The following is a 27222-nucleotide window of genomic DNA, read 5'->3' on the forward strand; positions in this document are numbered from 1 at the left end:
CTGGGTCTTCAGCTACCTACATACCAAATTTCATGGTAATCGGTTCAGTAGTTTTTGCGTGAAAGAGTAACAAACATCCATACATCCATACAAACTTTCGCCTTTATAATAGTAGTAGGATTTAATCGCCTTTTCCGACATCCATGGGAAACATACGGAACGTTATTCCTATTCTAAAGTGGCGAAAATCACAACGGTAAATTATGGTTTTTTGAATTACAGGCAAGAAGATAACGGATTTCAACATAAGCGCCACAGCGGAGGGGAACACGGAAATCGATGAGACATACGGTATCAATGTGCAGTTCGAGGAGTCCTCCGAGGAGGATGATGAGGATGCTTACGGGGAGGTTAGTTTCTTTTGTTTGGTAGCTGTCGCGCGAGTGAGAGATAAATTAGAGATGCAACGAATATTCGGTATTGGGCCATTTTTCAAGTATTCTGTATTTTGACTGAATACATACATACTTATGGTCACGTCTATATCCCTAATGGGGTAGACAGAGCCAACAGTCTTGAAAAGACTGAATGGCCACGTTCAGCTCTTTGGCTTAATGATAGAATTGAGATTTAAATAGTGACAGGTTGCTAGCCCATCGCCTAAAAAAGAATCCCAAGTTTGTAAGCCTACCTGTTCAATCTTATGAAACCTTATTTTTGTTTTCGGTCTAATTTAAAAAAAAAAAAAAAAAAAAGAAATATTTGACAACCATTATTATACCATTGACATGAGTCTGTAATATCAATAAAAAATGCATCATCAAATACAATAATTATTTCCTTTTTATATGTTATACAATATTATTTTAATGCAAGGAAAATCACAACAAATTATTGAATAGCCCCAAACCATGGCGATATTTGAAACGTCTTTGTGTTTTTTACAATCAGCCGATTGTACATGTTCCTTCTGAGCAGGATGCTTGGTTGGTACTGTGTATATGAGGTTCTCGTTCGCACCCACGGGCAGTAGTTTGCTGTCAAGGGCGAACACTGTGCGACTTTCACAAAGTTTCAGCAGGAAATGCTTAAGTGGTGTCCACGTGATTCAATCGCAAGTTTATTATTTATCGATTGCGTTGTGGACAGAGCATTGCAAACAGTAAGCGCATACTCGCCCAGCAGTGGATGAGAAGTCAACAGTGAACGAGAAAGTAAGCGGATACACCTACTACGCATGTGCGAGTGTAAGTGACGTGCCGGACAATTGTGAGTACTTTTTCATTCGATTCAGTGGTAGCAAAATTGAACCTTAAAGACAAGAAGAAATTTACTTAGAAAATATTTGGAAATTAGTGTAGTACTGTATGGACTTAGAATAGTTTTAAGAAAAGTGTTCAGACGAGGAATCTATGCCCAATTTCCTAGCGGTTTTATTGTGACAAGGTTCTAAACACTTGTAAAATTTTCATCTTTGATTTAGGACTTAGAAAATTTTTCGACTTTAAAAAAAAAAAAAAAAAATTTGGCTTCAATTTCAAACTATTGTAACTTAAACATAAACCATGAATGCTCTAATTAAGGTTCAGATTAACACTAACAAAACTATCGGTAGAGCTTTTAGTAATTTCAAAAAATCTCCTAAAGAGCGGTTAACTGAATCTTATATTGAAACAAGACTTGAAGCATTGGAGTCACAATGGTCTATGTTTTTGGATACTCACACCAAACTCATAGCTGAGTACGATAGTGAGGATTTAGAAAAAGCCAAATATGATGAATGTGCTGTTTATGAAGTCACAGAAGAATTGTATTTTGACTACAAAGCGGTACTGAAAGAAAAATTAAGTCAAATTAAACCTGTCATACCAACTACTTCTAATGTCTGCGAAAACGATTCTAAAATAAATTCATACAGTAGTGTAAAACTTCCAAAAATTACAATTCCCACATTTTCCGGTAACTATGCTGAGTGGACAAGTTTTAGAGATTTGTTTATGTCTCTCGTGCATACTAACCGATCTTTAGACAATGTACAAAAATTACATTATTTAAAATCTTATTTGTCTGGGGAGGCTGAACAATTATTGCGACATGTGCCCATTACTAGTGATAATTATGTAGTTTGCTGGGATCAGTTAGAAAACAGATACAATAATAAACGCTTCATTGCAAACTCAGTCCTAAAAAGATTTATGAGCCAAAGAAATGTTACAACTGAGTCTGCAAGTGCATTAAAAGAGTTATTAGATACCAGCAACGAATGTATGAACGCTCTCAAAAATCTAGGGTTACAAATTGATTCATGGGACATGATCGTAATTTACATATTGTGTTTGAAGTTAGATACTGAGTCTCGTAAATTGTGGGAATCGAAGTTAAGTGAATTGCAGGATAATTTACCAAGTTATAATCAATTCACAGAATTTCTACAGCAAAGGTTTAGGTCACTTGAATTTCTTGATAATAAGGTTTCAAAAAATGTTCCGAAAACTAAGGTATTACATGTTACAGAATCGAATAAATGTTCGTTTTGCTCCGAAAGCCATAAGTTGTTTAACTGTAAGAAATTCTCTAAAGAGGAGCCAGTAACACGTCGTAATTTCGTACAATCTCGGAAACTATGTTTCAATTGTTTTAATTCAAACCATGCGGTGTATTCGTGTCGTGTACCATCCAAGTGCAGAATCTGTCATAAGAAACATCACTCGCTTCTTCATTTGAATACTATTTTATCGCAAGCGAGTAATGTTTCTAGTTCGGTACCAACTGAAAATAATTCATCTGAAGTTATTGTTAAACAAGACGAATCGTGTAAGAATATTATTTCATGCCACATTAATACACAAAGCCATGTTTTGCTTGCAACGGCTTTGGTAGATGCTATATCGCAATCTGGCACACGCATAACTCTCCGGTCTCTTATTGACCAAGGATCACAAGCTTCGTTTTTGACGGAGTCCGCAGCTCAGCTTCTTGGGCTGCCGAAGAAACAATGCAAGAGTTATGTGTCGGGGTTGGGTGGTGATAAGGATCCATTGATGATGTCAAAATATATCGTATATTTTAAAATTCAATCCCTCATCAACCCAGACTTCGTTATTCAAGTTAGAGCTCACGTTATTAAAACTATCACCACATTGCTGCCTGACAAGGAAATTGCAGTGCAGAGGTGGTCAAACCTGCCCAAAATCAGGTTAGCAGATCCAACATTCAACTCTCCTAATAAAGTAGACATACTTCTAGGTGCGGAAGTGTATTGTCAAATAATAGAAGAAGGATTTATTAGGAGTGGTCCAGAAATGCCAATTGCCCAAAATACAAAGTTGGGGTGGATATTATCTGGTAGGGTATCTGTTGATGTAGAAGAATGTAATAAAAACTTTCATACCTTTGTCCAGTGCATGCATGCCGTAGAAGATAATAATCTGCTGCAGAAATTTTGGGAGCTGGAAGAAGAGCCCAAGTTATGTCAAGAAAAAAGATGGACAGAGGAAGAAGAGAAGTGTGAAAAGATATTTGCGAGTACTACAACAAGGGATTCCGAAGGTAGATACATTGTCAAACTTCCCTTCCGTAATGAAGATCCGCAATGTCAATATGGAGATACATTGGCGATTGCTACAAAACGATTTGAATATCTGGAAAAAAGATTAATTAGAAATCCTGAATTAAAAATACAGTATGCAAATGTAATAAATGAATATCTAGAATTAGGTCATATGGAGGTAATTCCTGAAAATGAAATTAAATCAACATTTGTATACTTACCTCATCATGCCGTAGTGAAAGAGGACAGAACAACAACTAAAGTTAGGGTTGTATTTGATGCTTCTTGTCCTGGAAAAAATGGAGTCTCCCTTAACAGTGAGTTAATGCTAGGTCCCAAATTGCAACTTGACTTACGTCATATTATTATGCGTTGGCGTGTTCATCCAATTTGTCTGTGTGCTGACATTGTCAAAATGTACAGGCAAATTAAGGTGACTGATGAAGATACCTACTTTCAGTGCATAGTATGGCGTGACAATCCAAATGACAAGTTGAAGCATTTACGTAATTTAAGAGTAACGTTTGGTACTGCATCAGCTCCATATTTAGCTGTTAAGGCCCTGCAACAAAATGCAAAAGATGAGGCAGCTGATTTTCCTGTTGCATCACAGAAAATCTTGACGGACTTCTATATGGATGATTTCTTGTCGGGCTGTGAAAAAGTTGAAGACGGCAAGAAGTTATATCTGGAATCAAAGGAATTATTAAAAAGAGGAGGATTTGAGCTCCAGAAATGGACAAGCAATAGTGAAGATTTATTAAAAGCAATAAATGAAAAACAAGCGGAAGAGAAAGTAAGTTTGAAAATAGATAATGTTCTAAAAATATTAGGATTAACTTGGAACCAGAGTACGGATAATTTTGAATATTCTGTGAAACTTCTTCCCGCAGATGAACCTGTAACAAAACGAAAAGTTATATCAGAAATCGCGAAGTTATACGATCCATTGGGATGGCTGGCACCAGCTATTATAGTTGCTAAAATATTCATACAAAAGCTGTGGATATCAGGGATCGGCTGGGATGATATGCTACCTGAAAAGCTATTAAAGGATTGGTCCACTTACCGCAATGATCTTCTACTGCTTCGTGATATCACAATACCTAGATGGATAAATACTTATCGTAACAGTTGTAGTCAGGAACTTCACGGGTTTTGTGATGCCTCCAATGATGCTTATGCTGCAGTTGTTTACATTCGTGTAATAGACAAAGATGGGAATAGTGCGGTTCATTTGATAACATCCAAAACAAAAGTGGCACCTATAAAACAGGTAAGCATTCCGCGACTAGAACTGTGTGGAGCAGTACTACTTTCTAAACTATTGCAAGAAGTGTCAGGAGTTTTGGACATAAGCAAAGAAAATATTTATGCATACACGGACTCTACAGTAGTTTTGGCGTGGTTGAGTTGTCATCCTGGAAAATGGAAAACATTTATAGCAAATCGCGTATCACATATCTTAACTAATATGGACAGAAATCAATGGACTCACGTTAGGTCTGAGGATAATCCAGCAGATGTCGCGTCACGAGGTATTAAACCTTCAGAGTTGAAGAATGCATCCATTTGGTTTACTGGTCCAAACTGGCTGAAAGAAAGGCAAATTAAAAAAGAAACAAATCGAATATATGAAACAGATTTAGAAAAAAAGGTTTGTCATGTTGGAGTATGTAATCAACAGATAAATGAGCAAAATAATAATGAAATAATTATCAAATTTTCATCACTGCGTAAGCTAATAAGAGTTGTTAGTTATTGCAAAAGATTTAGAAAGGTTAAAACCGTTAAAGAAAATTGGCTTACCAGTGAAGAGCTAAGAGAGGCTTTAAATACATGCATTAAAATAGTACAAAAAGAAAGTTTTAATGAAGAATTAAGTGATGTAAATAAAAAAGGATATGTAAATAGAAAGAGTAAACTTACCTCGTTGAACCCGTTCCTCGATGATGCTGGAATACTTAGAGTTGGAGGACGTTTAGAGAGAGCAAACATAGATATGTCTGTAAAGCATCCTATTATCTTACCTGATAAATCACATTTTTCTTCATTAATTATTGCAGATGCTCATGAAAAAACAATGCACGGCGGACCTCAGCTCACACTTAATTATCTAAGGTCACGATATTGGATTCTGAATGCTAAAACGAATGTGAAGTTATATATCAGAAAATGTGTCACTTGTGTACGGTATGCAGTAAACACCAGAGATCAGCTAATGGGACAGCTACCTAATGCAAGAGTAGAATTTTCTAGGCCATTCTATCACACTGGAGTGGATTATGCTGGTCATATAAACATGCGGGTGTCAAAAGGAAGAGGCACTAAGTCTTATAAACGTGGTCATTGTGCACATTTGCATAGTGACAATGGGACTAATTTCGTAGGAGCTGCAAAAGAATTAAAAACTTTATTTCATAATGAAAAATCCTATTTTGTAAAAGAAATAGCTGAATCTCTGGCACTTTATACCTCCTCATGCGCCTAATTTCGGTGGTTTGTGGGAGGCAGGCATAAAATCAACCAAGCATCACTTGAAAAGAGTGATTGGTGATGCTACACTAACGTATGAAGAACTGAGCACGGTTCGGAGCAAATTGAAGCGTGTCTCAATTCAAGGCCAATTTCACAATTGAGCACTAATTCACATGATCCGACTCCTTTAACACCTGGTCACTTTTTGATAGGAGAACCGTTAGTACTTGTGCCTGATGTGAATTATGAAAACTCTAATGTCAGTAGTTTAAAGAGATGGCAGTTAACACAGAGGATGGTACAAGGATTTTGGAAAAGATGGTCGCAGGAATACCTGACGCAATTTCACAACCGGTATCGATGGTCATATCAAAAAGCTGAACCAAATGTAGGAGATATTGTTCTCGTTAAAGAAGATGGTTTGCCGCCCGGAAAATGGTTATTAGGTTTAATTTTACAAAAGTTTCCGGGATTGGATGGAATTACACGTGTGGTAAATATAAAATGTAAAGGCTCAATTATAAAAAGGCCTGTTAATAAACTCTGTGTTTTGCCTGTTTTAAAGTAAATGTTAGCATTTTGTTTTATTTGTTTATTCAAATACTGATTTAATTTTGAAATTTATGACGAGTCAGTGTCAAGCAATTTTTGTGTCATGAATTCAAGTTTAAGGAGATTATATGAATTTAATTATTTAAATTTTACTCACCATGAAATCAATTTCTTTTTATTTAAGTTATGTATACAGTCCACTTTATTTATCATTTTTATCTTCATGGTGGGCGGTTTCTGTTGTTGATTTTTGTTATTAGATAATGGTGTTAATATGCACATACATAATGTTATGGACATTCTGTCCATGGTGGGCGGAATGTTCAATCTTATGAAACCTTATTTTTGTTTTCGGTCTAATTTAAAAAAAAAAAAAAAAAAAAGAAATATTTGACAACCATTATTATACCATTGACATGAGTCTGTAATATCAATAAAAAATGCATCATCAAATACAATAATTGTTTCCTTTTTATATGTTATACAATATTATTTTAATGCAAGGAAAATCACAACAAATTATTGAATAGCCCCAAACCATGGCGATATTTGAAACGTCTTTGTGTTTTTTACAATCAGCCGATTGTACACTACCCCTTAGCCGCCTTTTACGACATCCATGGGAAAGAGATGGAGTGGTCTTTTCTGTATTGGTGCCGGGAACCACACGGCCGAATTCATAGATAATATCACGCCTCTTTCCCGGAGGGACTACTACTACTACAGAGACTACCTCTTTCCACTTGCCACGATCTCTGCACACTTCCTTCGCTTCATCCACATTTATAGCTTTCTTTATGCAACCTCGGCGGTTACGGGTACTCTTGACCTGATCTTTTGCCAGGACGGCCTTTATTCGGCCGAATAATACTCTACTATTCGGTATCAGACCCAACAGTTAAAACTAACTTGTGTTTCAGGTCCGTGAAGAAGACAAGGAAGACGGAGAAGGCTCTGAAAATGAGAGGGAGAAGGAGAGTAGCGGAGAGGACAGCGATGGAGAGGGCAAGAAGAACGCAATACATGCGAATGTGAGTAATTTTTTTTTTAAACTAATTATAATATGACTATGTGGATGAAGCGAAGGAAATATACAGAGATATACAGAGGCAAGTGGAAAGAGGTAGTCTCTGCCTACCCCTCCGGGAAAGAGGCGTGATTTTATGTATGTATGTATGTATAATATGGCTCCTGGCTATACAGCCTCCTCACCACTCTGGAGAGTCAGGTTCAGGTCAGGTATTTACACGAAGCGACTAACCATCTGACACTCACAATATTTGCAGGGGAACCTTATCTGCATTGGATCGATCATGGTTGCACATTCAGTTGTCTGAATATGCAGGTTTTCCTCACCATGTTTTGTGTTAGTGTAATGTTATGTGTCTAATCTCATCATAGCACAAGGCTTTAACTTACTTTGAGCCTAACTCAATCAGTGCAATTTGAACCAGAAATATTTAATTTTTTAATTATCAACAACAATACATAAATGTACCATGTGGTTCTCGGTTCACTTTAGAACACTCTTTCCCACGGATGCCGATAACATCACGCTGCAACTATCAAGAGCGAAGAAATAATGGAAAAAGTGAAAAAAAAAAAAAACGGCCTAAATTATTCATCGTTGAGAGCTACAATGATGCCGCAAAATAACTATTCCACGCGGACGAAGTCGCGGGCACAGCTACCTAGTAATTAATAAATAATTGGTCGGTCAACAATTCCAGCTGACAGAGGAACAGTCGCAGAAGCGGCGAGACGCCGTACTCCATCCGATGGATATTGACGCGTATTGGCTGCAGAGGAGGCTCTCGCGACACTTCCCAGACGCTATGGTGTCGCAGGTATTGTGTTAATATTAAAATTATTGTTGAAAATGCTGCAGTGTAGTTTGTTCCGCCGCTTCTTGTACACACGCGCTTTGGTAGCGGTAGTAGTTGTAATTAGATTTAAGTTATGTGACGTCAATAAGTGATACCTTGTGTCCAATTTTGAAAATAAACCTATTCTATTCTATTAAGTATTAAAGGTATTGAAGAATTTAAAAAAAAGTCCCTCGCGGTTCCCGGCATCAATAGAAAAAAGAATAGGACTTAGATTACGTCTCTTTCCCGTGGATGTCGTAAAAGGCGATTAAGGGATAGTAGGCTTATAGACTTGGGTTTCGTCTTGTAGGCGACGGGCTAGTGACCTACCACTTTATATGAATCTCAATTCTATCAGTATTTAAGCTAATCAACTGATCGTGGCCTATCAATATTTTTAAGAATGTCGGGTCTGTCTATCCTGCAAGTGATATAGTCGTGATTATGTTACAGTTAAAACTAGTTTTTAGATAGAACGCGTTTTCCCTAGTTAGAACTAGTTTTTACTAAATGCCTTTGTTAAAACTATAATTAACTAATGCTCAAAATTAAATATCAGTTAAAACAAGTTCTTACTAGACAACATGCGTTTTTCCGAAGAGAACCAGTTAAAACTGTTCCGACCAAGGTCAAAAAGGTGTCTCTGCAAGAAAAATGGTTACCTTTATAACACAAAGTGCCACGATAGTTTGACTTGGTATAACAAGAAGATCCTCATCCTTTTTATAAATTTAAGATTGTTTAATTTTTATATTGTATGACAGAGTTGAGAGGAATGAATGTCTTTAACCACTCAGTGTGCGCCCGCACACTGAGTGGTTTAAGATTGAGAAAGGTTTATCCTGACACAAGCACTCGAATCCTCATATAAGGATTTCAGTGCTCGTATTAAGAGACTGCTCCCCCATGCATAGAAAGTGCTGACCACAATTCATTCCTCTTCGGAAAAACGCATGTTGTCTAGGTAAGAACTTGTTTTAACTGATATTTAATTTTGAGCATTAGTTAATTCTAGTTTTAACAAAGGCATTTAGTAAAAACTAGTTCTAACTAGGGAAAACGCGTTCTATCTAAAAACTAGTTTTAACTGTATTCGAATGTTCAAAGCGGACGATGAACTCTGTGGCGCGGCGGTAGTGCGCTTGTCTGTGAGACTGGAGGTCCCGAGTTCGAATCCCCCGGCCGGGGCATTATGAGAAACGACGTTTCTCTGATTGGTCTGGGTCTTGGATGTTTATATATACAAGTATTTATATATAGAGATAATAACTCAACGATACTTTGTTGAGTTAATATCTATAGATTTAATATATATAAGGATATAATATATATATAGATTTTTACCTTATGTTTTGTCATTCTCAGGCCAAAGCGAGCGAAGTCCTGAAGGCTTTAGCGGAGGCGGCCGACGACAGGGACCTGGAGAACAGACTAGTTTTGTTGCTCGGATATGACTGCTTCGAGTTTGTCAAGACTCTAAATAAATACAGACATATGAGTGAGTACATTGTTCAGTTCTTTTATAATCATTTGATTTCATTGTTAAGTTCTTTTATAATCATTTATGTACATTGTTCAGTTCTTTTATAATCATTTGAGTACATTGTTCAGTTCTTTTATAATCATTTATGTACATTGTTCAGTTCTTTTATAATCATTTATGTACATTGTTCAGTTCTTTTATAATCATTTGAGTACATTGTTCAGTTCTTTTATAATCATTTGAGTACATTGTTCAGTTCTTTTATAATCATTTTTGTACATTGTTCAGTTCTTTTATTATAATTTGAGTACATTGTTCAGTTCTTTTATAATCGTGTGAGGCCTTCAGTCTTTACAAAACAGTTGGCTCTCTATACACCGCAAGGGATAGAGACGTGATTATATGTACGTATGCCTATCCCTAAGTCGCATTTTACGACATACACGGCAAAGAGACGGGAATGGTCCTATCCTTATTGGGAACATACATGTACATTTATGTTGTGCCGTGTGGTTCCCGGCATTATATATATTGTTGTACTACTATCACTAGATAGTATAAAACAAATTCGCTATTTTATTCTGTTTGTCTGTATGCTTAAATCTTTAAAATTACGCAACGGATTTTGATGCGGTTTTTTGTAACAGGTAGAGTGATTCAAGAGGAAGGTTTTTATGTATAATTTTTTTCCGAATTTTGCACCCGTGCGAAGCCTAGTCAGGGTCGCTAGTATATAAATAAAAGTTAGTGTTAATAATATTTTTTGTTTTGTTTTATTTAAAGTTCTTTACTGCATACGACTGGCATCGGCTCAGTCTGACAACGAGCGCGCCGCCATACGCGAGGAGATGTCGCGGCAGCCGCATCTGCAGAAGATACTGGCGCAGCTGGACACGGGCAAGGGGGACGATGAGGTGAGTGTACATACTTGTGAGATTGTCATAATTAGTTGTATGTACGTACATTCATGTTTTTTAACCGATTCATTGCGGATGACGCCAATGAGCGTCATTGATTTCTTTTAATCAATGACGCTCATTGGCGTCATCCGCAATGAATCGGTTAATGTAATGTGCCGTGTGGTTCCCGGCACCAATACAAAAAAGAATAGGACCAACTTACTTGTGAGATTGTCATAATGTGCCGTGTGGTTCCCGTGCACCAATACGAAAAAGAATAGGACCAACTTACTTGTGAGATTGTCATAATGTGCCGTGTGGTTCCCGGCACCAATACAAAAAAGAATAGGACCAACTTACTTGTGAGATTGTCATAATGTGCCGTGTGGTTCCCGTGCACCAATACGAAAAAGAATAGGACCAACTTACTTGTGAGATTGTCATAATGTGCCGTGTGGTTCCCGGCACCAATACAAAAAAGAATAGGACCAACTTACTTGTGAGATTGTCATAATGTGCCGTGTGGTTCCCGTGCACCAATACGAAAAAGAATAGGACCAACTTACTTGTGAGATTGTCATAATGTGCCGTGTGGTTCCCGGCACCAATACAAAAAAGAATAGGACCAACTTACTTGTGAGATTGTCATAATGTGCCGTGTGGTTCCCGGCACCAATACAAAAGATACTGGCGCAGCTGGACACGGGCAAGGGGGACGATGAGGTGAGTGTACTTACTTGTGAGATTGTCATAATGTGCCGTGTGGTTCCCGGCACCAATACAAAAGATACTGGCGCAGCTGGACACGGGCAAGGGGGACGATGAGGTGAGTGTACTTACTTGTGAGATTGTCATAATGTCCCGTGTGGTTCGTGTACTTGTGAGATTGATACACATAATGTGCCGTGTGGTTCCCGTGTACCAATACGAAAAAGAATGAGACCACTCGCAACTCTTTCCCATTGATCTCGTCGCGGCAGACAGTTTCGGGTTATATTACGGAGTGAGTGAGGAGAGAGTTTAAATAAAATAAAAAAAAACATACCTAGAATCACGTCTACATCCCTTGCTGGTAAGACAGAGCCAAAAGTTCTCGAAAACACCAATAGGCCACGTTCAGCAGTGTGTCTTAATGATAGAATCGAGATTTACATACAACGTGTCACAGGTTGCTAGCCCGTGGTCTAAAAGAAGAATCCCAAGTTTATAAGCCTATCCCTTAGTCGGCTCTTACGACACCCATGGGAAAGAGATGGAGTGGTCCTATTCTTTTTTTTATTTGTGACGGGAACCACACGGCACAAAAATAAAAATTATAAACTTGTTTAGGAAACCTTTTTATTAACTTTCCACAATAAAATCAAGAGACGTAGAATACACGTGCCGTGTGGTTCCCGGCACCAATACAAAAAAGAATAGGGCCACTCGCATCTCTTTCCCATGGATGTCGTAAAAGGCGACTAAGGGATAGGCTTACAAATTTGGGATTCTTTTTAAGGTGATGGGCTAGCAACCTGTCGCCATTTGAATCTCAATTCCATCATCGAGCCAAATACGGCCGAAAGTGACCTATCAGTATTTACCAAGACTGTTAGCTCTGTCTACACCGCAAGGGATATAGACGTGACTATATGTATGTATGTAGATTTATGAAAATGGTCTTAAACAGTTTAAAACTATTAAGATTTGAGACAATCTTAACTTTTTTGAAGCATTCTCTAAATAGCTTTAAAAAAATTGTAAGACTGCTTCATCAACGCTTCTGTAACGAGTGTAAGTTCTTTGATTATTTCATCAATTTGTTAAGCATGGTCTAGCAACCTGTCACTATTTGAATTTTCTATTCCATCATCAAGCCAAACACAGCCGAACGTGGCCTTTATGTCTTTTTGGCTCTGTCTACCCCGCAAGGTATACAATACATACATACTTAAAAATCACGCCTCTTTCCCGGAGGGGTAGGCAGAGACTACCTCTTTCCACTTGCCACGATCTCTGCACACTTCCTTCGCTTCATCCACATTCATAACTATAGGTATACAATCATGACTAAATTTACGTATCACTACATATTATAAAACAAAGTCGCTATTTTAGTCTGTTTGTCTGTATGCTTAAATCTTTAAAATTACGCAACGGATTTTGATGCGGTTTTTTGTAACAGGTAGAGTGATTCAAGAGGAAGGTTTTTATGTATAATAACATTTATAATTTTGCACCCGTGCGAAGCCGGGGCGGGTCGCTAGTGGATGATAATTGAAACACCACAACATCTGTCAACAGACCTCCCAACAATCGGAAATACCCCGCAAGCGGCACAAAGCGGAAGCGGACACGAGTGGGGGCAGCGCGGTGGGGGGCGCTCGCCGCGTGCTGCCGCTGGAGGAGCTGGTGTTCGCGGCCGGCGCGCACTTCATGGCCAACAAGCGGTGCCAGCTGCCGCCTGGCTCCTTCAGGAAGCAGAGGAAGGGTGAGGATGTGGGCTTCTTGTATATATATATATATATATAGATATATAGTGTCGTGTGGTTCCCGGCACCAATAAAAAAAAGAATAGGACCACTCCATCTCGTTCCCATGGATGTCGTAAAAGGCGATTAATTGATAGGCTTAAAAACTTGGGATTCTTCTTTTAGGCGATGGGCTAGCAACCCGTCACTATTTGAATCTCAATTCTGTCATTAAGCCCAACAGCTGAACGTGGTCTATCAGTCTTTTCAAGACTGTTGGCTCTGTCTACCCCGTAAGTGATAAAGACGTGATCATATGTACATATGTATGTAAATATTATAGTACCCGGTTGACCGAGCTTTGCTCGGTCTACCAGAGATGGCGCTGATATAGTTTCTTAAAACGCGGTTTTTAAAATGTTTATATATCTTGGGAACCGAGCTTTTCTCGAACCTAGTGCCTTGATAAATCGATTCCTTGAGCCGAAAAGCCCCTAATCTGTAACTTTCATGTAAATCGTTGGAGCCGTTTCCGAGATCCTGATTATATATATATATACAAGAATTGCTCGTTTAAATATATTAGATATTTATTCAATACATCTGCCGTGTACGCTACACATGCCGTGTGGTTCCCGGCACCAATAGAAAAAGAATAGGACCACTCCATCTCGCTCCCATGGATATCGTAAAAGGCGACTGAGGGGAAGGCTTATAAACTTGGGATTCTTCTTTTAGGCGATGGGCTAGCAACCTGCCACTATTTGAATCTCAATTCTATCATAAAGCCAAATATAGTACGTAGCCTGTCAGTCTTTTCGAGACTGTTGGCTCTGTCTACTCCGGAAGGGATATAGACGTGATTATATGTATGTGTATCTACTAATATTATAAAGCTGAAGAGTTTGTTTGAACGCGCTTATCTCAGGAACTACTGGTTTGAATTGAAAACTTCTTTTTGCGTTGAATAGAACATTTATCGAGGAAGGCTTTAGGCTATATAACATCACGCTGCAATTCTAAGGAGCAAAGAAATAATGGAATATGTGAAAAAAAACGGTGAAAATCATTCATCCTTGAGGGTTTCAATGATGGCCAAAATAACTTTTCCACGCGGACAAAGTTGCGGATATAGGATATAGGCGTGAATTGTATGTATGTATTATTTTGACCAAAAATTCGAAAGGTCGTGATTTAAGACGCCATTTTTGTTTCCTATCTTTATTGGAACGGGTTATTTGATATTTTATGTTGAGTGATAGATAAATTTTTTTTTTTTTTGGACAGGCTACGAAGAGGTTCACGTGCCGGCTTTGAAGCCAAAACCTTTCGACGAAGGCGAGACCCTCGTGGCGATAGACAAGCTGCCTAAATACGTTCAGCCTGCCTTCGAGGGGTTCAAGACTTTAAATAGGATTCAGGTCAGTGGAATTAATCTTTCTTTCTATCTTGGGAGGTGTGCCGTGTGGTTACCGGCACTTTTGGGTAGGACTCTTATATCTTTCCCGTGGATGTCGTTAAAGGCGAGTAAGGGAATGGCTAATTGACTAGAGATTCTTCATGTAGACGATTGGCTAGCAACCTGTCACTATTTGAATCACAATTCTGTCATTAAGCTATCAGTATTTTCAACATGTTGTGTGTTTACCGCAAGGGATGAAGACGTGGTGTACGTTATGTATGTATTTTTATGGTTCCATACCCTAACAGCTTAAAAACTGGAATTGATGGTTAATACTTTTTAAATTGTAGCTTTTAAGGCTCAATAATAATAAAAAATAAAAAAAACTGAAAAAAGAGAGACGTTAACTTTTTTTTTATAAAGTTTAAAAATGGAAATGCATTTTATGAAAATGAAGTAAAATGCACCCCACGCCTTTTACTCCGATTTAAATTGTTTTGTTTATAAATTTAATTTTGTTATAATTTTAATCGGAGGTAATTGACTACAACTGAGTTCGACTTGCAACTACTGTTTTATAATTCCTTTGTCATTAATTTTTATTTTCTATTTTTTCAGTTCGATTAGCAATAAAAGCGTAGTTTTTTTAGTTTTTTTTTTTAAACTATGTATTATTTTTCAGTTTTTATTTCTCTAAAAACATTCTATTCCATACAGAGTCGCATATCGAAAGCCGCCTTGGAATCGGACGAGAACCTGTTAGTTTGCGCCCCAACCGGCGCCGGCAAAACCAACGTCGCCCTCCTGTGCATACTGCGCGAGGTCGGCAGACACGTGAACGACGACGGCACTGTCAACGTGCACGACTTCAAGATGATATACGTGGCGCCGATGCGTTCTCTCGTACAGGAGATGGTGAGTTTTGTTGTCAATTTAATATAATTATAGTAATAATTATGTTATTTATGACAATGTGTAATTATGTCATTTATTAAATGTATGATTATGTCATTTAAATGTGTAATTATGTCATTTAAATGTATGATTATGTCATTTAAATGTATAATTATGTCATTTAAATGTATGATTGTGACATTTAAATGTATAATTATGCAATTTAAACCTCTCTCGTTCCCTCGTTCCCATGGATGTCGTAAAAGGCGACTAAAGGATAGGCTTATTAATTTGAGACCCTTTTAAGAGATAGGCTAGCAACCACTAGATGTATCTCGATTCCTTTATTTCGCTATACATCTGACCGTGGCCATACAGTCTTTTCGATTCTGTCTGTGATTGTATTTATATATGTATGTATGTATATACATGGCCGAGTAAGGATATGAACCTGTACCATTCGCATTTTAACCAGTCAGAGTCACCAATTCGACCACCAACGTTCCAACACACTCTTAAAATATAATTTTGTCCAGGTGGGCAACTTCAGCAAGCGGCTGGCTCCGTACAACATGAAGGTGTCAGAGCTGACCGGCGACCACCAGCTGACGAGGGAGCAGATCGAGGCCACCCAGCTGATCGTGTGCACCCCGGAGAAGTGGGACATCATCACCAGGAAGGGTGAGTGGGGGACTGGAGGTGGACCAGCGGAATCATCACTAGAAAGAGGCCATCGGAGATTGGTTTCAGACTCACTAAAACTTACATACATACATACATAAAATCACGCCTCTTTCCCGGAGGGGTAGGCAGAGACTACCACTCTCCACTTGCCACGATCTCTGCATGCTTCCTTCGCTTCAGCCACATTCAACTCTCTTCATGCAAGCTCGGCGGTTTGGGGTACTTTTGACCTGACCCTTGACCAGCAGAATCATCACTAGAAAGAGGGAGATCGGTTTCAGACCCTCTAAAACTTTCAAAGGATATTGTTTTTTTTTTGTCAATTCATCATAAAGACGGCTGAACGTGCTCAAGTCTTCAAGGCTGTTGGCTCTGTCTAACCCGCATGAGATACAGACGTGACTATATGTATGAAAGTATATTTTTCACTACAGGCCCCCCCGTGTCCGGTCCGCGTTTGTTTGAACGCGCTAATCCCAGGAACTATTGGTTCTTGAAAAATTCTTTTAGTGTTGAATATACCATTTATCGAAGAAGGCTTTAGGCTATATATAACATCGCGCTGCAACCATAATGGGCATAAAATAATGGAAAATGTCAAAAAAAAAAACGTTTAAAATTATTCATCCTTGAGGGCTTCAATGATGCCCTTACAAACTTTCGCATTTTTAAAATTAGTAGAATGTTTGTCTGTAGTTTGCTCGAGTCACCTTGCCGTATTGAACTTGAATGCCTGCACTTTACCGTCTCTGTGGCGCAGCGGTAGTGCGCTTGTCTGTGTCACCGGAGGTCCCGGGTTCGAATCCCGGCCAGGGCGTGATGAGAAACGAACTTTCTCTGATTGGCCTGGGTCTTAGATATTTATTTGACTTTTAATTCAACTGCATAAATTTAACTGTTAAGTGTACTCATCTAAAGGACATTTAAAAACGTTAAAAGAAAAATATCGGTTCATATTTCAGAAAGTACGAAAAAAATAAAAGTATTAAAATCCACGATCCTAAATACGTAATATCACCCCGGTCGGCGGAAAAGCGACGCGTAAGATTCAGAGGGCAAGGACACAATTCATTCAGCTGAGCGATCTCGACAACTCTGTACTTTACTTGATCTTGATACTAGAAAAATATATATTTTTTTTTCAGAAATTTATTTACATGTTTAGTTTTAATTTCTTTTTGTAGTATTGGTCTTTAATAAAGCGTGTGACGTAGTTTTAAGGGTTTTTAAAATATGAAAATGGTGACGTTTAATTTAAATAAAAATAGGCTCAAACAGCTCAGAAGTATGGGTATAGTCTATGTTTAAAAGGATGCAGTTGTTTTAAATGTCACCCTGTATAAGTATTTATTATAAAATATAGTATGGTTGAGTTAGTATCTCGTAACACAAGTCTCGAACTTACTTCGAGGCTAACTCAATCTGTGTAATTAGTCCCGTATATATCTATATCTATCTATCTATATCTATATGACTTTATTTTTTCATGTTGCAGGCGGCGAGCGTTCCTTCACGAACCTGGTCCGGCTGATCATCATTGACGAGATCCACCTTCTCCACGACGAGCGCGGCCCCGTGCTCGAGGCGCTGGTGGCGCGCACTCTGCGCACCAGGGAGCAGACGCAGGAGGAGGTGAGTGGGCTTCCCCACCAGCTGCATCTGCTCGACTAGCTGCCCAGCTGCAGCGTACCCACTAGCTGCGGCTTCCTCACCAGCTGCAGCGTCCTCACCAGCTGCAGCTTCCCCTCTAGCTGCTGCTTCCTTACCAATTGCAGCTTCCCCACCAGCTGCAATTTCCTCACGATCTGCAGCTTCCCCACCATCTGCAGCTTCCCCACCATCTGCAGCTTCCCCACCACCTGCAGCTTCCCCTCCAGCTGCAGCCTCTCCACCAGCTGCAGCCTCCCCACCAGCTGCAGCCTCCCCACCAGCTGCAGCGTCCCCACCAGCTGTAGCGTCCCCTACCGGCTGCGGCTTCCCCACCAGCTGCAGCGTCCCCACCAGCTGCGCCTTCCCCACCAGCAGCCCAGCTGTAGCCTCCCCACCAGCTGCAGCTTCCCCACCAGTTGCAGCTTCCCCACCAGTTACAGCTTCCCCACCAGCAGCCCAGCTGTAGCCTCCCCACGAGCGAGGCTTTGAGCTTTGTTGGCCAATAAGTCATTTTAAGTTCCGTTTTCGTTAGTGCAGTGAGGTTCCCGGCACCGATATTAAAAAAGAATAGGAGCACTCCATCTCTTTCCCGTGGATGTCGTAAAAGAGTTGTGACAGAGTACATACATACATATCATCACGTCTTTCTCCCTAAAGGTTTAGACAGAGCCACACGTTCTTGAAAAGACTGATAGGCCTCATTCAGCTGTTTGGCTACATGATAGAATTGAGATTCGAATAGTGACAGGTTAATAGCCCGTCGTCTAAAAGAAAAATCTCAAGTTTGTAAGGGTATCGCTTAATCGCCTTTTGCGACATCCATGAGAAATCGATGGAGTGGTTCTATTCTCTTTTACTATCGGTGCCTGGTAACCACACGGCACATATACATACAGGTCTACCACTTTTATAAGTTACATCGGCATTGTTCGACGGCGCAGAATAGTGCAACCGACCGCCGAATCTGGCCGAATGAAAACATTAGTGAAATAACGAACTTATTGCTACTACATAGGATTTTAAATCCCAAAACAACAGGAGTCGTGTATCTCGCTCATTACCGAATATCGCGACGCCAATGCGAACTCCAGACATGGCGCGTACGCAATCAGCCAATAGCGAACGGTTCTGATCCCGCGTTCAAATGGCGCACTATGATTGGCGCAGATATTTTCGCGCCGTGACAAAAATTGATTTCTGCGCAGGTGCAACTTATTAAAGTGGGTAGTACTGTACCTACATACATACGTATAATAAATCTTTTTCTGTTCAACATTGCAGGTGCGTCTTGTTGGTCTGTCCGCCACTTTACCCAACTACACAGATGTGGCGGCGTTCTTGCGCGTGAAACCCGAACACGGGCTGTTTTATTTCGACAACTCGTTCAGGTATGTTTAGTTTTGTTGAGTCGATATATATACATACATAGAATAGAATAGTTTATTTATTATTTGGTATTTAGAGCGCCGTGTGGTTCCCGGCACCAATAGAAAAAAGAATAGGACCACTCCCATCTCTTTCCCATGGATGTCGTAAAAGGCGACTAAGGGATAGGCTTACAAACTTGGGATTCTTTTTTAGGCGACGGGCTAGCAACCTGTCACTATTTGAATCTCAATTCTATCATTAAGCCAAATAGCTGAACGTGGCCATTCAGTCCTTTCAAGACTGTTGGCTCTTGTCTACCCCGCAAGGGATATAGACTCATTATATATATGTATAGAAAGGTCGGAGTGGGAAGGCCTAGGCGAACGTATCTTGATCGAATTAAGGACGTCCTGGCAAAGGGTCAGGTCAAGAGTACCCAAAACCGCCGAGCTTGTATACATATATATATATATATGTATACAAGCTCGGCGGTTTTGGGTATATATATATATATATATATATATATATATATATATATATATGTATGTGTGTATATATATATATATATATATATATATATATATACACACATACATATATATATATACTCGAACTTTATGGTTTGCTAATTGTAATTATTCTTATACTTGAGAAATCACACAGAATTAGCAAACCACAAAGTTCGAGTTTAAATGTCATATTAAAACAGTTTGTTTGACAATGTGTGCTGTGTGGTTCTCATAAAGTTCGAGATGTGAAGGTATATATATATATATATACATACATACATATAGTTATTAACTATATTGCGTTCCTCAGACCCGTGGCCCTGGAACAGCAGTACATAGGAGTGACCGAGAAGAAGGCGCTGAAACGGTTCCAAGTGATGAATGACATTGTTTACGAGAAGGCCATGGAGCACGCCGGGAGGAACCAGGTATGTTACATACATACAGACATACATAAAATCACGCCTCTTTCCCGGAGGGGTAGGCAGAGACTACCTCTTTCCACTTGCCACGATCTCTGCACACTTCCTTCGCTTCATCCACATTCGTAACTCTCTTCGTGCTAGCTCGGCGGTTTCGGGTACTTTTGACCTGACCCTTTACCAGGACGTCCTTAATTTGATCAAGATACGTTCGTCAACAATATATAAGATAAATTCAGATAACAACCAGGTAAATTACACATATACATTTCCATGCAATAAAGAATTTAACAAACAAACAAACGTTACAGTTATCATAATCACACAAAATCACGCCTTTTTCCCGGAGGGGTAGGTAGAGACTACGTCTTTCCACTTGCCACGATCCCTGCATATTTCATTCGCTTGGTTCACATTCATAACACTCTTGTTTTTGATGCGCAATCAATTATTATATACAAGCTGTGCCCGCGACTTCGTCCGCGTGGAATAGTTATTTTGGGCATCATTGAAGCCCTCAAGGATGAATAATTTTCCCAGTTTTTTTCACATTTTCCATTATTTCTTCGCTCCTTAAAGTTACAGCGTGATGTTATGCCTTCCGCGATAAATGGTCTATTCAAAGCAAAAAAGAAATTTTTCATTTCGAACCAGTAGTTCCTGAGATGAGCGCGTTCAAACAAACAAACAAACTCTTCAGCTTTATAATATTAGTATAGATTTAAAAAATATATATAGTGTGTGTTATTTATTATTTCTATTTTCAGATCCTAGTGTTCGTTCACTCGCGAAAAGAGACCGGTAAGACAGCGCGTGCGATTCGTGACATGTGCTTGGAAAAAGATACGCTCGGACAGTTCCTGAGGTGAGTAATTTTTTTTTTAATTTTACAAATGAGAATTTTTCCGAGTGACATTAAAAAAAAAATGTAGTAGTAACCATTTTTCTCGCTAGATGGTGTTAAGTCATTTTTTTATTCTTTTCTTTTTATATACTATGAAAAGTTTTGAAAGTGAAATTTAAGAAAAAATAGTAATGGTAACCATTTTTCTCGCTAGATGGCGTTGGGTCAAGTGAAGTGTCATTTCAAGTGTCAGTTAAATGACATTGTACTTATTTTCGACAACATGATTAAAACGTAATAGTATTGTGTTTTGTAAGATAATTTGCACAACAAAAAAAATATATGAACATGTACACGAAAAATATGTTAGTCATTAAGTGAAAATAAGCTAGTTGACTGTTTTTTTTAAGTTGGTCCTAAAAAGGTAATACATATTTGTTATTTTCGCCAAAAAATATATAATATTGTTTTAAAATACCGTATACTTTCAAAAATTAATATAAAATCATATTTTTCATAAACGCTGTCCGCCATGTTAGTCTATTTATAGTCTGTGCTCTGACGTCATAGTATTAATATAAAATAATTTGACTTAACATGACACAATTTCTTTAGTTTACATTTAGAGTGACGTCACATCATGGACGACGGCGTTAAAAATTAAGAATTAACAAAAAAAAAACCTTTTTAAAATGGTGTTCCTACATTAATCTCGCACTTTTAATTATTTAAATTGATTTATTTATAAGACTATCCCTTAGTCGCGTCTTACGACATCCATGGGAAATGTGATGGAGTGATCCTGTTCTTTTTTTTTTTATATTGATGACCGGTAACCACACGGCACATCAGCTCGATCGATCATCAGGCTGTAATTTTAATGATACATACATACAAACATAAAATCACGCCTCTTTCCCGAAGGGGTAGACAGAGACCACCTCTTTCCACTTGCCACGATCTCTGCACACTTCCTTCGCTTCATCCACATTCATAACTCTCTTCATGCAAGCTCGGCGGTTTCGATTTTAATGATGCGACTTTTTATTCCATCTATTGTGGATTGGCAATATTTTCAATTAAACTCGTAGATTTTTTGTTAACCAATGTTTTATTTATTCACTTGTTGCATTACACTTTACAAAAAAAAAAAACAGAGAGCAGAGACAAGGAAGGTAGCGCACCTAGTGGCGGAAAAAGGAAATATGTACGTTTACAAAGACAGTTGGTAACGAAATGTTTATAGATACACCTATGAACCACTTTATAAATTTATAATCATTCAACACCATCACCAGGGAAGGCTCGGCGAGCATGGAAGTGCTGAGAACTGAAGCTGAACAGGTGAAGAACCCGGAACTTCGCGAGTTGCTGCCGTACGGTTTCGCCATTCACCACGCCGGGATGAGCCGAGTCGACAGGACCCTGGTCGAGGACTTGTTTGCTGATAGGCATATTCAGGTGAGTAGTTAGTTTCATGGGACTGTCTTCATTCTAGAGTCTAATATAGGGTTAAATGTGTGTGTGTGTGTGTGTGTGATAGAATAAGAAATAAAAGTCATTGATAAATTGGTGGACTTCTTTTGTTATTTGGAACAAAAATAAATATTACAAATTACAAAGACCTGACCCTTTACCGGGAATTTTTATTATGTATATAAAAGCGAAAAACACTCACTTAAGCATTACGAAATCTCGAAATCTAATGAGCCAATAAAGATGAAATTTGGCAGGAAGGTAGATTTTAACTAGGTGGGATCCACTAAGAAAGGATTTTTGGAAATTCTGTTCCTAAGGGGGTGAAATAGGGGTTGCAAGTTTGTATTGTAAACTTCGTCATTTTTAGTGTGGGTTACGCGGACGAAGTCACGGGCGACAGCTAGTTATGTATATATGTGATTTTATTATGTACTAGAGGCCGCCCGCGACTTCGTCCGCATGGAAACCCTATCAATCCCGCGGGAACTCTGGGATAAAAAGTAGCCTATATGTTATTCTGGGTCTTCAGCTACCTACATACCAAATTTCATGGTAATCGGTTCAGTAGTTTTTGCGTGAAAGAGTAACAAACATCCATACAAACTTTCGCCTTTATAATAGTAGTAGGATGTGTATGTATGTATGTACGTATAAATGGTCGTGCCCGCCCAGGTGCTGGTATCCACGGCGACGCTGGCGTGGGGCGTGAACCTGCCGGCGCACACGGTGATCGTGAAGGGCACGCAGGTGTACTCGCCGGAGCGGGGCCGCTGGGCCGAGCTGGGCGCGCTCGACGTGCTGCAGATGCTGGGCAGGGCCGGCCGGCCGCAGTACGACGACAAGGGGGAAGGTGACGAATTATTATGATTCGAAATTCGAATTATAATTTTAAATTACAATGCAAATTACAATTTTAAATTAAAATTTTAAATTGCAATTTTAAATTACAATTTTAAATTACAATTTTAAATTGCAATTTTAAATTACAATTTTAAATTACAATTTTAAATTACAATTCAAATTACAATACAAATTCCTATTCAAATATCTATTCAAGTTTCAATTCAAATTACAAGTCAAATTAAAATTCAAATTACAATTCCAATTCAATATTACTAATCAACTGTCAATCGTAGAAAAGAAAAATTTACGCGATCAGCCAATAGCAGCGGAGATTCTGAATCGCGCAAACAAAGATTCAAATTGCACTGGTCTTAGATTAAAATGACGTCTATATCTATTCCTCGCGGGGTAGTCAGACCCGAAAGTCGTAAAAACACTGAAAGGTGTACGGCTTAATGATGGAATTGAGATTCAAATAGCGATATAAGAAATTAATTAAAATTTATTTATATGGCAAAACAACGTTTGTCGGGACAGCTAGTTTAATACGTGTAAAATATTAAATTCAAAATAAATTAATTTTTAATTAAATATTTACTGGTGCCGTGTGGTTCCCGGCACCAGTACAAAAAAGAATAGGACCACCATGTCGTAAAAGGCGACTAAGGGATAGACTTACAAACTTGGGATTCTTTTTTAGGCGATGGGCTAGCAACCCGTCCCTATTTGAATCTCAATTCTATAATTTAGCCAAACAGCTGAGCGTGGCCTATCAGTCTTTTCAAGACTGTTGGCTCTGTCCACCCCACAAGGGATATAGACGTGACCATATGTATTATGTATGTATGTAAAATATTAAAAATGGGCTAAATTTCCCTCCCACACAGGCATCCTGATAACGAACCACTCGGAGCTGCAGTACTACCTGTCGCTGCTGAACCAGCAGCTGCCCATAGAGTCGCAGCTGATCTCCACGCTGCCGGACATGCTCAACGCGGAGGTGGTGCTCGGCTCTGTGCAGAGCGTGCGCGACGCCGTCACGTGGCTCGGTGAGTGTATATATATCGAGCTGCAGTACTACCTGTCCCTGCTGAACCGGCAGCTGCCCATAGAGTCGCAGCTGATCTCCACGCTGCCGGACATGCTCAACGCGGAGGTGGTGCTCGGCTCTGTGCAGAGCGTGCGCGACGCCGTCACGTGGCTCGGTGAGTGTATATATATCGAGCTGCAGTACTACCTGTCCCTGAACCGGCAGCTGCCCATAGAGTCGCAGCTGATCTCCACGCTGCCGGACATGCTCAACGCGGAGGTGGTGCTCGGCTCTGTGCAGAGCGTGCGCGACGCCGTCACGTGGCTCGGTGAGTGTATATATATCGAGCTGCAGTACTACCTGTCCCTGCTGAACCGGCAGCTGCCCATAGAGTCGCAGCTGATCTCCACGCTGCCGGACATGCTCAACGCGGAGGTGGTGCTCGGCTCTGTGCAGAGCGTGCGCGACGCCGTCACGTGGCTCGGTGAGTGTATATATATCGAGCTGCAGTACTACCTGTCCCTGCTGAACCGGCAGCTGCCCATAGAGTCGCAGCTGATCTCCACGCTGCCGGACATGCTCAACGCGGAGGTGGTGCTCGGCTCTGTGCAGAGCGTGCGCGACGCCGTCACGTGGCTCGGTGAGTGTATATATATCGAGCTGCAGTACTACCTGTCCCTGAACCGGCAGCTGCCCATAGAGTCGCAGCTGATCTCCACGCTGCCGGACATGCTCAACGCGGAGGTGGTGCTCGGCTCTGTGCAGAGCGTGCGCGACGCCGTCACGTGGCTCGGTGAGTGTATATATATCGAGCTGCAGTACTACCTGTCCCTGAACCGGCAGCTGCCCATAGAGTCGCAGCTGATCTCCACGCTGCCGGACATGCTCAACGCGGAGGTGGTGCTCGGCTCTGTGCAGAGCGTGCGCGACGCCGTCACGTGGCTCGGTGAGTGTATATATATCGAGCTGCAGTACTGACTGTCCCTGCTGAACCGGCAGCTGCCCATAGAGTCGCAGCTGATCTCCACGCTGCCGGACATGCTCAACGCGGAGGTGGTGCTCGGCTCTGTGCAGAGCGTGCGCGACGCCGTCACGTGGCTCGGTGAGTGTATATATATCGAGCTGCAGTACTGCCTGTCCCTGCTGAACCGGCAGCTGCCCATAGAGTCGCAGCTGATCTCCACGCTGCCGGACATGCTCAACGCGGAGGTGGTGCTCGGCTCTGTGCAGAGCGTGCGCGACGCCGTCACGTGGCTCGGTGAGTGTATATATATCGAGCTGCAGTACTGACTGTCCCTGCTGAACCGGCAGCTGCCCATAGAGTCGCAGCTGATCTCCACGCTGCCGGACATGCTCAACGCGGAGGTGGTGCTCGGCTCTGTGCAGAGCGTGCGCGACGCCGTCACGTGGCTCGGTGAGTGACAGCGTTGCTCAGGTCATCGAATCGGCGGACGGCCTCTGTGGCGCAGCGGTAGTGCGCTTGTCTGTGTGACCGGAGGTCCCGGGTTCGAATCCTGGTCAGGGCATGATGAGAAACGAACTTTCTCTGATTGGCCTGGGTCTTGGATGTATGTATATCGATATACATACATATAATCACGTCTATATCCCTTGCGGGGTAGACAGAGCCAACAGTCTTGTAAAGACTAACAGGCCACGTTTAGCTGTTTGGCTTTAAGATGGAATTGAGATTCAAATAGTGACAGGTTGCTAGCCCATCGCCTAAAAGAAGAATCCCAAATTTATAAGCCTACCCCTTAGTCGCCTTTTACGACATCCATGGGAAAGAGATGGAGTGGTCCTATTCTTTTTTCTATTGGTGCCGGGAACTACACGGCAAAGGATATATCGATATAAGTATTTATTATTAAATATAGTATCGTTGAGTTAGTATCTCGTAAGGCAAGTTGCGAACTTACTTTGAGGCTAACTCAATCTGTGTAATTTGTCCTAAATGGGATCTCTTCCAGCCAACTTGACAAGTATGTATGTATTGTTAGTGCCGTGTGGTTCCCGGAACCAATACAAAAAAGAATAGGACCACTCCATCTCTTTCCCATGGATGTCTTAAAACGCGACTAAGAGATAGGCTTACAAACTTGGGATTCTTTTTTAGGCGATGGGTTAGCAACCTGTCACTATTTGAATCTCAATTCTATCATTAAGCCAAACAGCTGAACGTGGCCATTTCAAGACTGTTGGCTCTGTCTTCCCCGCAAGGGATAAAGACGTGACCATATGTATGTTTATGTGTTTTTTTGCCCGCAGGCTACACGTACCTATACATCAGGATGCTTCGCCAACCGGCTTTGTACGGCGTCACGCCGGAGAAGTTGCAAGATGATCCGCTTTTGGAGTTGCACAGAGCTGATCTAGTACATACTGCTGCAAGTTTGCTGGACAAGTAAGTTGACCCACTTGTGAATGGGACGGTTTTAATAAGGGTGTTAGAAAAAAATTGGATGTGAAATGTGTAATCTAGTCGTTTTAATGTGACATGAATGGAAGATGACCTAGTGCAATACCTTGAGGAATCATTAGAGCGGTCTCTTAATGATTTCTTTTTTTCAATTTTGATCATAATTATTTTTACACTTTCTTTACTGATATTTTGACACTGATATATAAAAAGACTGTTCTAGTGGCTTGATAAACGAATTAAAAAAATTAAGAGGAATAACAAGAATATAAGAGGGCCGAATACACTGCCTTGAGGAACACCTCCAACAATATTTTTATATTTGATCAAATTATTGTGTGAGACATAGTATTTCTCTTAAATTGGTGTTGCGATTACCCAATTGGGGTCCCTATGTAATAACACATTTGAAAACAATTTTTTTTAAGTAATATTTTTCATGATCAACAAAGTCAAAG

At 40.1% G+C, this 27222-nt stretch overlaps 1 protein-coding gene across 1 annotated transcript in view; it reads left to right on the forward strand.

Moving 5' to 3' along the window:
• LOC106133326 (U5 small nuclear ribonucleoprotein 200 kDa helicase) overlaps positions 1-27222 on the forward strand; it is a 56800-nt gene that overhangs the window by 2913 nt on the left and 26665 nt on the right. Inside the window, exons 5-21 of the mRNA XM_060953141.1 lie at positions 223-350; positions 7441-7551; positions 8251-8367; positions 9754-9886; positions 10655-10785; positions 13054-13240; positions 14508-14641; positions 15340-15537; positions 16053-16197; positions 17696-17832; positions 19132-19238; positions 20038-20155; positions 20917-21014; positions 22292-22454; positions 23145-23322; positions 24203-24364; positions 26614-26749. Of these exons, the coding sequence (XP_060809124.1) occupies positions 223-350; positions 7441-7551; positions 8251-8367; positions 9754-9886; positions 10655-10785; positions 13054-13240; positions 14508-14641; positions 15340-15537; positions 16053-16197; positions 17696-17832; positions 19132-19238; positions 20038-20155; positions 20917-21014; positions 22292-22454; positions 23145-23322; positions 24203-24364; positions 26614-26749 (2383 nt within the window). The remainder of the gene's footprint in view (positions 1-222; positions 351-7440; positions 7552-8250; positions 8368-9753; positions 9887-10654; positions 10786-13053; positions 13241-14507; positions 14642-15339; positions 15538-16052; positions 16198-17695; positions 17833-19131; positions 19239-20037; positions 20156-20916; positions 21015-22291; positions 22455-23144; positions 23323-24202; positions 24365-26613; positions 26750-27222) is intronic.

This window comes from Amyelois transitella, chromosome 31 (assembly GCF_032362555.1).
Source record: "Amyelois transitella isolate CPQ chromosome 31, ilAmyTran1.1, whole genome shotgun sequence".
Lineage (NCBI taxonomy): Eukaryota > Metazoa > Arthropoda > Insecta > Lepidoptera > Pyralidae > Amyelois > Amyelois transitella.